The 14,076-nt window shown below is 37.5% G+C and overlaps 1 protein-coding gene across 2 annotated transcripts in view; it reads right to left on the minus strand.

The window, feature by feature from the left end:
• Window positions 1–14,076, minus strand: part of TMEM38B (transmembrane protein 38B) — a 165,737-nt gene that overhangs the window by 77,535 nt on the left and 74,126 nt on the right. Inside the window, exon 6 of one of the 2 annotated variants that reach the window (XM_032635928.1) lies at window positions 10,315–11,081. The exons of the other annotated variant lie outside the window; for it this stretch is intronic. Within the exon in view, the coding sequence (XP_032491819.1) occupies window positions 10,866–11,081 (216 nt within the window). The 3' untranslated portion in view covers window positions 10,315–10,865. Of the gene's footprint in view, window positions 1–10,314; window positions 11,082–14,076 lie in introns of those variants that run through there. 2 annotated transcript variants of the gene reach the window in all.

A 14,076-nucleotide genomic window follows, 5' to 3' on the forward strand; every position in this document is an offset into this window, starting at 1 on the left:
GTGTGAAGAAATTGGAACACTTATGGACCATTGTTGGGAGTGTAAGGTGGTACAGGCAGTGTGGAAAACATTACAGCAGATCCTCAAAAAATTAAAAATAGAATTACCATATGACCCAGAAATTCCACTTCTGGGTATATACCCAAAAGAACTGACAGCAGGATCTCAAAGAGATAATTTGTGCATCCATGTTCATAGCAGCACTCTTCACAATAGCTAAGATGTGGAAGAAACCCAAGTACCCACTGAGAGATGAACGGATAAGCAAACTGTGGTATATACACACAATGGAATATTATTCAGCCTTAGAAAGACAGGAAATTCTGACATGTGCTTCAACATAGATGAACGTTGAGGACATTACGCTAAGTGAAAGAAGCCAGTCACAAAAAGACAAATACTGTATGATTCCATTTATATAAGGTACTTAGAGTAATCAAAATCATAGAGACAGAAAGTAGAGTCATGGCGTCCAGGGGCTAGGAAAGAGGGGAATAGGGAGTTACTGTTTAACGGGTATAGAATTTCAGTTTTACAAGTTATGAAGATGGATGGTGGTGATAATTGCACATTATTAATGTATTTAATACCACTGAACTGTACAATTAAAAATGACTAAGATGGTAAATATTGTTTTGTGTCCTTTGCCATAATTTTTAAAAATGAGGGAATTCCAATTTCCAGTTCCACATGTATGGAGCTTGAAAGTCACCACTCTGTCCTAACAACAAGTAAAAAGGTGAATAGACTGAAAAATCAAAAACTCTTCTTGGATCCATGAGAAGGGAAGGCACAGAGTAAACCACTGCCCCCAAGAATGCAGAGACGAACAGGCGAATGGAGGGACTTGCAGTATACAGGAGCAGAGACTCACCAGAGGAAAACACCAATTAAACCAGTGCCAGTTGGGAAATCCTGAACCGTAACTGATGAATTGCCGAAGGCTGAAGTGCAGACAACCCTGAGAGTTAAAAACTGCAGAGGGACCTAGTCATAAGTTGTCCCCCACAATATTGTGAGACTTAACCTGCAGAACCTCGATTAGGTTCCCATAGTAAATATTGGAGAAAAATCCCCTTGGGCTTACAGCAAGGGGCTGGGAGGGTGGGGGGAGGAACCATTTTGAAATAAGAACACTCTTTCCTTAACAAGATCTGCCCTAAGAGGGACATAACCAGAGCCTAAACTTATAGGGTATCATCAGAGCCTAACTGACCTGGGGAAGGGAAATACCCAATTTCAGCCCCCTCTAGCCATCCTATCAAACTGAGAAACACTTATGAAGTTCACAGTCCTGAGGCACAGGCTCACTAAAAGACTGAGACCTAATCATAAATCTACAAAATGCTTCCCCCCGCCTCACCACCACATTCCTAAAAGCCAATTTACAGCAGTTCCTTTTACTCAATACATGATGTCTGGCTCTCAAGAAAAAATTAGAAGGCATACCAAAAGTCAAAAAATACAATCTGAAGAAACAGAGCCAGCATAAAAACGAGACATGGAAGGGATGCAGGAATTATTAGAATGGGAATTTAAAATAACTATGATTAACATACTAAGGGCTATAATGAATAAAGTTGACAAAATGCCAGAACTGACGGGCAAGCAATGTAAGCAGAGATATAAAAATCCTAAGAAAGAACAACAAAAAATGCTACAGATCAAAAACACTATAACAGAAATGAAGACTGCCTTTGAAGAGCCTATTTAGAAGACTGGGCATGGCTGAGGAAGGAATCTCTGAGTTAGTGGATATATCAATAGAATCCTCAAACACCAAAAAGCAAAGAGAATAAAGACTGAAAAAAAGGATCAGAATATCCAAGGACTGTGGGAAAACAACAAAAGCTATAACACACATGTAATGGGAATACCAGAAGGAGAAGAAAGAGAAAAAGGGACAGAAGAAATACTTGAAGTAATAATTACTGAGAATTTACCCAGCTTAATGTCAGACACCAAACCATAGACTCAGGAAGCTCAGAGAATACCAGTTAAATGCAGGAAAAACAAACAAACAAACAAACAAAAAAATCTGCAGAGTTAGGCCTATCATTTTCAAAATAAAGACAATCAAAGATAAAGAAAGAATCCTCAAAGAGGCCAGTGGGAAAAAACACCGTAACTATAGAGGAATAAAGATAAGAAATACATCTGACTTCTTAGAAACCATGTATGCAAGAGAGATGGAGTGAAATATCTAAATGTTGAGAGAGGAAAAAAAACCAAAACACCAACCTGGACTTCTGTACCCTGAAAAATTTCCTTCAGAAGTAAAGGAAAATAATTTCTCAGATAAACAAAAATTGAGGAAATTTGTTGTCAGTAGATCTGCCTTGCAAGAAATGTTAAGATAACTTCTCTAGGGAGAAGGAAATAATACAGGTCAGAAACTCAATCCATATAAAGAAAGGAAGAGCATTCAAGAAGGAATAGGTGAAAGTAAAATTTAAACCTCAATAAATTTGTTTAAATCCTAATTTTTAAAATTTCAATAAAGACTCCAGCTAGTTATTTTTGTAGAAATTGACAAGATAATGCCAAAATTTATATGGAAGCAAATGGGGCCAAGGATAGACAAGAAAACTGTGAAAACAGATCAAAGTGGAAGGATTTACTCCACTGGATATTAAGATTTATACAGCTACTGTAGTTAAGCCAATGCATGTATAGCACATATGCAGATAGAATAATATAACAAACAGGGTCCAAAGCATTTTAATGCACATATGGATCTCTGATTTATGACAAAGTGGCACTTTTCAATAAATGATGGTGGACCAACTTGATATCCATAGAGAAAAAGAAAAAAGAAAAAAAAAAGAAAAATTGACCCCTTGCTCACATCATACAAAAAAATAAATTTTCAGGTGGAATACAGATCTTAGAATAAGCTAAATACAGCTTCTAGAATATAGGAAAATATCTTTATGACCTTGGGATAGGGAAAGGTTTTTTAAATAAGATAAAAAAGGCATTAATCAATCATAAAGGGAACATTGTTAAATTGGACTACATTAAAATTCATAATTTATGTTCGTGGTACTAAACTATTGAGAGTAAAAATGCAAGCTGACAGAGTGGAAGAACATATTTGCAATCCAAGGAACCGCCAAGGAGTTCATATCCAAAGTACCCATTTACACACACACACACAAGCACATACACACGACCCTATACCCAAACACAAGGACAGACAACCCAACAGAAAAAAATGGGCAAGAAACTGGAACAGACACTTTGCAAAAGAGTATATCCAAATGGCCAATAAGCTTATTCAAAAAGTGTTCAACTTCATTAGTTATCAGGGAAAAACAAATTTTAAAACACAAGATACTATTATACCCTCACCAGAATTGTTAAATTTAAAAGATAGAGAATACCTCACATTGGTAAGGAAGTGGGGGAACTGAAACTCTCACACACTGCTGGTGGGAGTGCAAATTAAGCCAACTATCCTGGAAAACTTTTTGGATCTACAAAAGGTGAATGTGTTCATACCCATGACCCAGCACTTTAACTCCTAAGAATGTAAGGAACAAAAATATGTGTACCTAGGCACCAAGACATGCAAAAGAATATTTTCATAGCCTCAAACTAAGAACAATCTAAATTTCTATCAACACAATGGATTGGTTACACAAATTGAGTATATATAGTCATACAATGCAATATTGGCAATGAAAATGAGTGAATTATAAGTTATACAAAGTACCTTGGATGAATCTCACAAACATAATATGTACAAAATAAGCCAGACACCAGGATAAACAGTCTAATTCCAATTATATAAAATTCAAAAACAGTCAAAACCAACAACTAGTATTAGAAGTCAGGATACTGGTTACCTTTGAGAAGGGAAGAATAGTGATTAGAAAAGGAAAAATGCTAATGTTTCATTTCTTGAGCTGGGTTGTGGTTGCATGGCTATGTTCTCTTTGTGATCATTTAACAAGACAAACACATCATTTGTGCACTTTTCTAAATGGTATATATCAATTAAAAAATTTAAATGCAAACCTGAGGTTATTTTCAAGAAATATTAGTTTCTAACAAAGGTTACTTGCCTTGCTAGCTCGCTTTCATCCCTGACTGAACTTCTGTCTCCTTTAGGTAATGGAGCTCCTTCTGAGGGAAGTATCCAGTCAGAGTTTAAATGTGTGTTTTCATTTCTCTTCTACAGTGGGCGTCAGCTGCATTTTGATACAGTCAAGGACTAAAAGTCACCTTGAAGCAAATCTTCCTCTTTCTGCAAGGAATCCCTTCAGTGGGCTCCTGTCCTTGGATAGAGGCTTAGCAAAACTACCAGTATTTTGAATGACATTAAATACGAGCTCTTGTGGAGGTAGTCAGTCACCAAGAAGGAAGCAGGAATAAGGGGTTCCAGGTTTGCGTGCTACAAGGTGGTATTAAGTGAAACAAAGAGAATCGATTGCTAAGAGGTCTGTTAGAAATTAAAACACCTCAGTGGCATATGATACAGGATGATTGTCCCTCTCTAAACAACTGCTGTGAAAGAACTTCACATTAGCAGTCTTGCTGGCAGCTAAAGATTTGGCCTTTGCCACCTTACTTCAGACCTGATTCTTGGGGGTAACTGTGCCAGCACAAAAAGCACTTGTTCCCCCTGGAGACTTTTTTGAGGAGTCTCATCTTCCAAGGAAATACTCAGCCTTATTCCTGCTGCCCCAGCGTTTTGCCCCAACCTACCACCTGTTCACTCAGATCATGGCCACCTCCGAGGTGCGACTATCAACTCAACTTGTGCCATTGCCACTGCCCTGGGCTGGTCTAGAATCCCATGGATTTGGTTTGGACAGGGATTGGAAATGAAAGATTCTGGACAGTTTTGGCTTCAAGTCTCCTTTACAAAGAGCAACGCATTGCTCAAGATAAGGAGGCAGGACCAAACCTGACGCCTCTTGAACACATAACCACTTTAGAGGGAGAGAGAAGGGTTTTAAAAGATGGTGTTCAAATGGATTTAATTACCACAAAACTTATCATAATACATACTCTCAATCAGAGGGAAATATAATGTGAGCTTCTGAAAACTTGTATTCAACTGAGAACATGAAAGATCAGACACAGAAGGTGAATGCGATCATCGGCATAGTAGTGCGGTGATAGCAATGATACAATCACTTAAGTGCATGAGTCAGAATGCCATACAGAGTGACTCAGCTCCTCCGTAATACCATTATATCACCACAGCATAACAATAAAATAAAACACAGTAACAGTGTAATGAGGAGAGTAGACTTCTGAACTTCCTGTCTTACTGGCTTGTGGTATTTAAATATTATACATAAAAAATGACTAGGGCACATTATTCTTCACTCCAAACTGCAGAACTCTGATTTTATCTGTAAATTAACTAGACTCTTCTCTGTAAAATAATGTTTCAAACACATTTTCATATACATTATCTTATTTTCAAAACAGTCCTTTAAGGTCATGGCAAAGACAGCAATGTGTCCTCTAACATTGGGGTGAATTGCTCTTTCCTCAGTAATATAACCCCCAAAACATCAGCTGCTCAAAATAAAGACTATAACATGCTAATGTTTCATTAATTTTTGTTATTCATATTTTTACAAAATGCATGCATTTTTCCTTAGGTTTGGGCCTTATATAATTCTCCCCAGCTGTATAATTCAACATTTTTTAACTGAATAAGTTGAATCATTTTCCAAGCATACCATTAGTCCTTTGAATTTTTCCTGTCAGTTACACAGGCTTTCATTATACCGAATGTCCTTTGCAAATTTAATCAAGGTATTATGTACTTCTTCTCACATCTCATTAAGATGTCAATATAACAACGCTGCTTAGCAGCCACTGTACCCTATTCCTTTCACTTCATATTATTCTCAAGGTTTCAGTCTACAGTCTACTTTTACTGAGATTAGACTGAATTTTTAAGTCAAACTTTACATTACATAAAATATTTATAAAAATACAAATATTCATTATCAACTTTATTCTCTTTACTAATACAACTCTACAGGGGTAAAAATACATCTGAAGTTACTTTGTCTGGCAGGAGTCTCCCCCATTTCCTCTTCCCCATAGCAAACCATAATCCCACCATACAAATTGCTTATTTTTTTAATCCCAATTAAATCTTAATTCTCTTTATCAAATGTAGGAAGAACGCAATAGTTTTCAACTTCAATTCAGTGTGCCACTTTGTATTGTCATGGAATATCAGATAGTCAGCCATGTAAATTAAGCTGTACTCATTTTCATACCCGATCACTGGTCCACATTTTGTCACCACAAAGATGCACTTGGATTATATATTTCAATATGGACCACTACCTTCCCAACCAATCCCACACCTAGACTGAGCTTAGAAGATATTTTATTTCGTTCTAAATATATTTTGTTGTCACATTCTTATTCACCATCTCTTTTAAACACCAGAGTTGTGATAAACCAAGGACAAGCCTACATACAGAAACTCCCTAAATAGACATACAGAAAAAAAGTCTTCAATTCCTATAATGTATTACCTTTAGCACAAGCAGAGAAAAAGTGACCACATATATAAGATGTGCAGTGATTTTTTGAGAAGCAGAACAAAAAATTAGGCCTGAGCGACTTGCTGAGTAACATAATCATTACATAGTAGCATAAGGTGTTTCTCTTTTAAGTGTTTCTCAGAATAAAACTAGGCACTCCTATATTATTTGGGGTTCCTTGATGGGCAAATATATTTATGACTTGCAGGTAGGAAAAAGGTTCTTAAGACACAGAAAACAATAATTGTAAAATAAAATCCTGGGAAATTAGACTTCTTTGAAATTAAAAATGTGTGTTCATTAAACGACATCATTATAAAAATGAAGAGGTATTCCACAGCCCAGAAAGAAAATATGTACAAAACACCTATTTAACAAAGAATAGATATCCAAGATACATGAAGAACTACTACTACTTAATAATAAAAAGACAAATCCAATATAATATGGGCAATGGTATGAAGAGACACTTTACTGAGGGAGATACACAAATGGCCAATAAGAACACACTCAAAAAAGTGCTCTACACCACTAATCATTAGGGAAATGCAAATTAAAACCTTAAAAACTACAAACCACCCATTGGAAATGGACAAAATTAAAATGTTTGACAACAATAATCCTTGATAAGAATGTAGAGCAACTGGAACTCTCATACATTGTTGTGAAGTATAAAATGGTACAACCACTTTGGAAAAGAGGTCTAGTGGTTTTTTTACAACTAAACATAATTCTACTCCTAGGTATTTGCTCAAGAGAAATAAAAAAACATGTTCCCCAAAAGAACTGTACAAAAATGTTCATAGTAGCTTATTCACAATATCCCAAACTAGAAACAGCCCTGATGTCCATCAATAGGATAAACACACTGCAACATATTCATATAGTACAATGCTACCAAGGAATTAAAAAGGAATGAACTCATGATAAATACAAGATAAATTTCAAAAACATTATGTCATTTGAAAGAAGTCTTACACCGAAGAGAATATACTGCATGATTTTATTTCTATTCAGTTGCGGGGGGAGGGTGTGAATTAACTAGAAAGGAACTTCCTGAGGCACTGGCAACCTTCTATCTCTTGATAGGATTTTAGGCTGTACAGTTGTATGTATTTGCCAACTCTTTAAATATACACTTACAACTTATGCATTTCATTGTATGTGAATTTTACCTTAAAAAAAGAACAAACTGTGGAAACAATAAATTCTATCGAAGAAATATGCCTGTTAAAAACTACAAGTGTGAAACTGTACTAAATAAGAAAAATAAATTAAGTAATTTTTGGAAAAAAGTACATAATCTAAGTCAAGTATATGAAGAAACAGAATGACCCTTGCACTTAACACAGATGTCTGCCCGGCCTGCCCCACCCACTTCCTTCAGGTCTCTGGTAAAATACAATTTTAACAGAAAGGCCTTTTCTAACTGCTAATTAACAAGTACCCCCAATTCTCACTTTCTATCCTTGTGTCCTGCTTAATATATATGCATAACCTGTAGTATTACCACAAGAACACATCTGTTTGCTTATTGTATGTCTCACCACCAGTAAAATGTAAACACCAAGAAAGCAGTGGGGGAAAGAGGGTATTCTTGTATATGTTATTCCATTTCTAACGTATCACTCAATTGCAATCAACTTGTGATCTGAGGCAGATTTTAATGGAATGATGTAGGCCTTACAGGAATAAGACCAAAAAATACACTACAGAGGGAACGTCTCCCCTATTGTCTCCACTTTTTGGTGTCTGCCTACAAGAAACCTGGAATTTCCACTGAAATCCACTCACTCTACATTCTCTGGTCCCTCTCCAGCCCTTGCACACTCAGCAAGGAAGTGTGACTAATCTGATAAATCAGAGTTTGATATTAATCTGGCCATATTTTACTTGAGGGTGAGATCACTGAGGTAGCCAGTCCATGTTCTTGCCACCTTCTTGTCTCCTTTTATTTATTTTTTTTACATCTTTATTGGAGTACAATTGCTTTACAATGGTGTGTTAGCTTCTGCTTTATAACAAAGTGAATCAGTTATACGTATACAGATGTTCCCATATCGCTTCCCTCTTGCATCTCCCTCCCTCCCACCCTCCCTATCGCACCCCTCCAGGTGGTCACAAAGCACCGAGCTGATCTCCCTGTGCTATGTGGCTGCTTCCCACTAGCTATCTACCTTACGTTTGGTAGTGTATGCCTCTCTCGCTTTGTCACAGCTCACCCTTCCCCCTCCCTGTATCAAGTCCATTCTCTAGTATTTAACAAGACCTACCAGATCTTGACTTTCTCAGGGCCACCTATGACTGTGTGAAGCAGGCCCACAGGCTTCATTCATGCTACACTGTTGGGTAAGGAGTCTAACAATCTGCTTCGCAAATCCAGTCAAGTCTCTGCAGGGATCATGAATATATTAAGGGTGGGAGGTTTCAAACCTAAGCCATGTCCTCCAGTACAGCTTTTTCCTAAAAACCTTGAATTAAAGGTTACAGGATACTTGCACAGATTAATAAAAGTTTGTTCCATAAAGGTCGTACATCTCATTCGGACAGTAATCACTGAATATATACCATATATCAGTCGAAAGGCCAAAGGAGTTATAAACTCCTAAATCAAGAAAAACAGAAAAAACATAAAAATGATAAAATATTCCATTGGTGCTAAATAATTTAGTTTAATAAATCTGTCTTTAATACAAGTGTAAAATAAGATTCCTAACATTTCAACTACAGTTAAACCCAAACTTCAAAACTAAGTCAGTAATTAGCAACATGTTAACTGTGAAAAGTTTTTAACTACAAGAGTGTCAAATGCAATACAGAACTCTTAAATATTTAATGCCTTCTGTCAGAATATTAAAAATAAACTTCTTAGCATCCCAAGGCTATCAAAGGTCTTCCCCCCCCCAAAATTTTTTTTAACAAAAGTATAATCCCTACTGGTGTTTATATTTGTTAAAATTTTTAAAAATCAAGACTTCTAACTTGAATATGATTTGAGTAGTTCTATACCATCCAAAGATGCCTGATACATACTAACTTTTTGCAGGCTCATGGTCTCAGTAGAAGAAATCATGTCAGTCATAAAGTTTCAAAATTATAACTGGGCTTTTAAACTACAAAATAAAATAAGAAAATCTAACATGATTTAGTACCTTTTCTTCTTCTTTTAATTATTTTTGCCAATAAGGTATCAAATTTCACTTCCTCATTCTTCATTCAAATAGACTACTACCATACAAGATTTTAGTTTGTTTCTTCTTAATTACGTGGTTGTTATCAAATGCCCAAAGACAATTCTCATTAGAGCTGAGCATTTTTACATAAGGGTAACTAGTTTTAATTTAAAATAAAACTAAAAATATATGTACATGTACATTAAAATATAACCTATGTAAACTAGTAAGAGACATTCAACCAGAAAACTGAAAAGTACCCATTAAAAAGAAGACAAAGGTGAAATTTTTAAATTGAAATAATACTTAAGAATATATGAAATGCTGAGAAGAATAATTTCTCCTACAGTTAAAACAAATGTGTTTTAAGGAGAGAGAAAAAAATAAGCTCCTCAAAACTTGCAAAGCAAAACATGGACTTAGTAACTTATTAAAAACTATACCCCTGATTTTCTTTTGAGAAAAAAGAAATAGTTTAAACCAGGGCATGAAACACACTTAAGATTAAGACTAATAATACTCTGCTCTCACTGAAAAATACTACTAAAAAAAATTAAATAAAATTTCAGATATTTCCATTTAATGTGGGCAAAATATACAATGTTTATTTCTGAAATATAAGCTAATAATTTATTTTCATTCATAATATAAAGTGATTTAGGTAAAGTTTACTTTTCTTAGTACTCAAAATTAAACAGGAATTGTTTTTCATATCTAAGAATTATAATGGTAATGTTTAATAAAAGTTTAATTTTGCTAAACTAAAGCTCAAATAGATTCAAATAAAAAACATGTATAAAAATATCTAGATTAAACAATAAAACTTTAATTTTTGTTATTTTGCAATAACAGTAGGTTTACTTTTTCTAACATTCAAAAACACTAGGCTTTTATCAATATAAAACTATTTTTAAAATCACAGTAGAATCTTTTATATATAACTTAGAAAAACCATTTCACATGATACACTCATAACACTCAGGAAATTACAATCCAGAAAGGGAGAGTCTCCCTGAAACAGAAAGAAGTTCTTTCTTTTTGTCACCTCCAATCCTTATATATAATCTTTATTTTACATCATTTACATAGAAATATTTATGACAATCTGACAGGTAGGTAAGACAAAGAAAATTTTTTGCCTTCTGAAGTTCATCAAGTAAATTTACTTAGTCTTCTTAGTATGCTTCTTATGAACTTTATCTGAAGCATCAGCTATAGGTTTTGAGGTCGATGAACCAGTACCACTGAGAGACGAGTTTGTTTCACTTCTCTTTTCACATGATGAAAACAGCTGCTGCCAGCCAAACAGCATCCAACACAATGTATCCTCAAAAAAAGCAAAAGGCATAACAGCAGTCTCTGTAAGCATCATGGTTATCTGAAAAAAAAAGTTCAATTTTGAATTTAAATACAAATGTTTTCTGTTTCCTAAAAATGAGAGGGGAAAGTGAAAAAGAAGAAAATATTCAAAACGCTTTTTTTTTTATTGAGGTATAATTGACATATAACATTATACTAGTTTCAGGTGTACAAAATGATTCAGTATCTGCATATATTATGAAATAACCACCACAATAAGTCTAGTTAACATCCATCACCATACACAGCACACAAAAATTTTTTTATGTGACGAGAATTTTTAAGATCTACTCTCTTAGCAACTTTCAAATATGCAATACAGTATTACAATAGTTACCATGCTATACATTACACACTGATGACTTATTTGTTTATAACTGGAAGTTTGAACTTTTTGACTCCTTTTAACCCATTTCACCAAGCCTCGTCACCACCCCCCCAATCCACTTCTGGCAACCACTAATCTGTTCTCTGTATCTATGAGCTTGCGTTTTTTAAAATTTTAGATTCCACACATAAATGAGATCATACTGTATTTGTCTTTGTCTCATTTTTTTCACCAGGCATAATGCCCTGCTTTTGATGTTAGCTGTGGGCTTGTCATATATAGCCTCTATTATGTTGAGGTACACTCCCTCTACACCCACTTTGTTAAGAGTTTTTATTGTAAATGGATGCTGAATTCCGTCAAATGCTTTTTCTGCATCTATTGAGATTATGATTTTTATCCTTCATTTTGTTAATGTGATATATGACACTGATTGATTTGCGATGATGAACCATCCTTGCATCCCTGGAATCAATCCCACTTGATCACGATGTATAATCTTTTTAATGTATTGTTGAATTTAGTTTGCTAATATTTTGTTGGGGGTTTTTGCATCTATGCCCATCAGGGATATTGCCCTATAATTTTCTTTTCTTGTGTGGCATCCTTGTCTGGTTTTGGTTTCATGGTAATGTTGGCCTTGTAAAATGAGTTTGGAAGCATTCCCTCATCTTTTATTTTTGAAAGAGTTTGAGAAGGATTGGTATTAATTCTTGTAATGTTTGGTAGAATTCACCAGCAAAACTGTCTGGTCCTGGATTTTTATTTGTTGGGAGGTTTCTGATCACTGATACAATCTCCTTACTGGTAACTGGTCTGTTCAGATTTTCTATTTCTTTGTGATTCAGTCTTGACAGGTTGTATGTTTCTAGAAGTATGTCCATTTCTTCTAGGTTGTCCACATTGTTGGCATATAAGTGTTCATAACAGTCTCAATCCCTTGTATTTTCGTGGTATCAGTTGTAACGTCTCTTCTTTCATTTCTGATTTTATCCACCTGAGTTCTCTTGTTTTCTTTCTTGGTGAGTCTAACTGAAGGTTTGTTAATTTTGTTTATCTTTTCAAAGAACCAACTCTTAGTTTGGTCTTTTCTATTGTCCTTTTAGTCTGTATTTCATTTATTTCTGCTCTATGTTATTTCCTTCCTTCCGTTAACTTTGGGCTTCATTTGTTCTTTTTCTAGTTCTTTAAGGTATAAAGTTAAGTTATTTGAGATTTTTCTCATTTCTTGACGTAGGCATTTATTGCTATGAACTTCCCTCTTAAAACTACGTTTGCTGGTTAAAATGTTCTGCAGGGGACCTTGAAGATGGCGGAAGAGTAAGACGCGGAGATCGCCTTCCTCCCCACGGATACACCAGAAATACATCCACACGTGGAACAACTCCTACAGAACTCCTACTGAAGGCTGGCAGAAGACCTCAGACCTCCCAAAAGGCAAGAAACTCCCCACGTAACTGGGTAGGGCAAAAGAAAAAACAGAGACAAAAGAATAAGGACGGCACCTGCACCAGTGGGAGGGAGCTGTGAAGGAGGAAAAGTTTCCACACACTAGGAAGCCCCTCCGCGGGCGGAGACTGCGGGAGGCAGAGGGGGGAGTTTCGGGACCGCGGAGTAGTGCACAGCGACGGGTGCGGAGGGCAAAGCGGGGAGATTCCTGCACAGACGATCGGTGCTGACCGGCACTCACCAGCCCGAGTGGCTTGTCTGCTCACCCGCCGGGGCGGGCGGGGCTGCGAGCTGAGGCTCGGGTTTTGGTTTTGGACGGAGCTCAGGGAGAGGACTGGGGTTGGCGGCTTGAACATACCCTGAAGGGGTTAGTGCACCACGACTAGCCCGGAGGGAGTTCGGGGAAAAGCCTGCACCGGCCGAAGAGGCAAGAGACTTTTTCTTCCCTCTTTGTTTCCTGGTGCGCGAGGAGAGGGGTTTAAGAGCGCTGCTTAAAGGAACTCCAGAGACGGGCGCGAGCCGCGGCTAAAAGCGCGAACCCCAGAGACGGGCGCGAGCCGCGGCTGAAGGCGCGAGCCCCCGAGACGGGCGCGAGCCGCGGCTGAAAGCGCAAACCCCAGAGACGGGCGCGAGCCGCAGCTAAAACCGCGGACCCCAGAGACGGGTGGGAGACGCTAAGGCTGCTGCTGCCGCCACCAAGGGGCCTGTGTGCGAGCACAGGTCACTCTCCACACCCCTCTTCCGCGGAGCCTGTGCAGCCCGCCACTGCCAGGTTCCCGGGATCCAGGGACAACTTCCCCGGGAGTACGCACGGCAGGTCTCAGGCTGGTGCAACATCACGCCGGCCTCTGCCGCAACGTCACGCTGCCTCTGCAGCCGCAGGCCCGCCCCGCACGTAGTGCCCCTCCTACCCCCATCCCCCAACCCCCGGCCTGAGTGAGCCGGAGGCCCCGAATCAGCGGCTCCTTTAACCCCGTCCTGTCTGAGCGAAAAAACAGACGCCCTCCAGCGACCTACATGCAGAGGCAGGGCCAAATCCAAAGCTGAGCTCCTGTGAGCTGTGAGAACAAAGAAGAGAAAGGGAAATCTCTCCCAGCAGCCACAGAAGCAGCGGATTAAAGCTCCACAATCAACTTGATATACCCTGCATCTGTGGAATACCTGAATAGACAAGGAATGATCCCAAATTGAAGAGGTGGAATTTAGGAGCGAGATCTATGATTTTTTTCCCTTTTCC

Source organism: Phocoena sinus, chromosome 6 (assembly GCF_008692025.1).
Source record: "Phocoena sinus isolate mPhoSin1 chromosome 6, mPhoSin1.pri, whole genome shotgun sequence".
Classification (NCBI taxonomy): Eukaryota; Metazoa; Chordata; class Mammalia; order Artiodactyla; family Phocoenidae; genus Phocoena; species Phocoena sinus.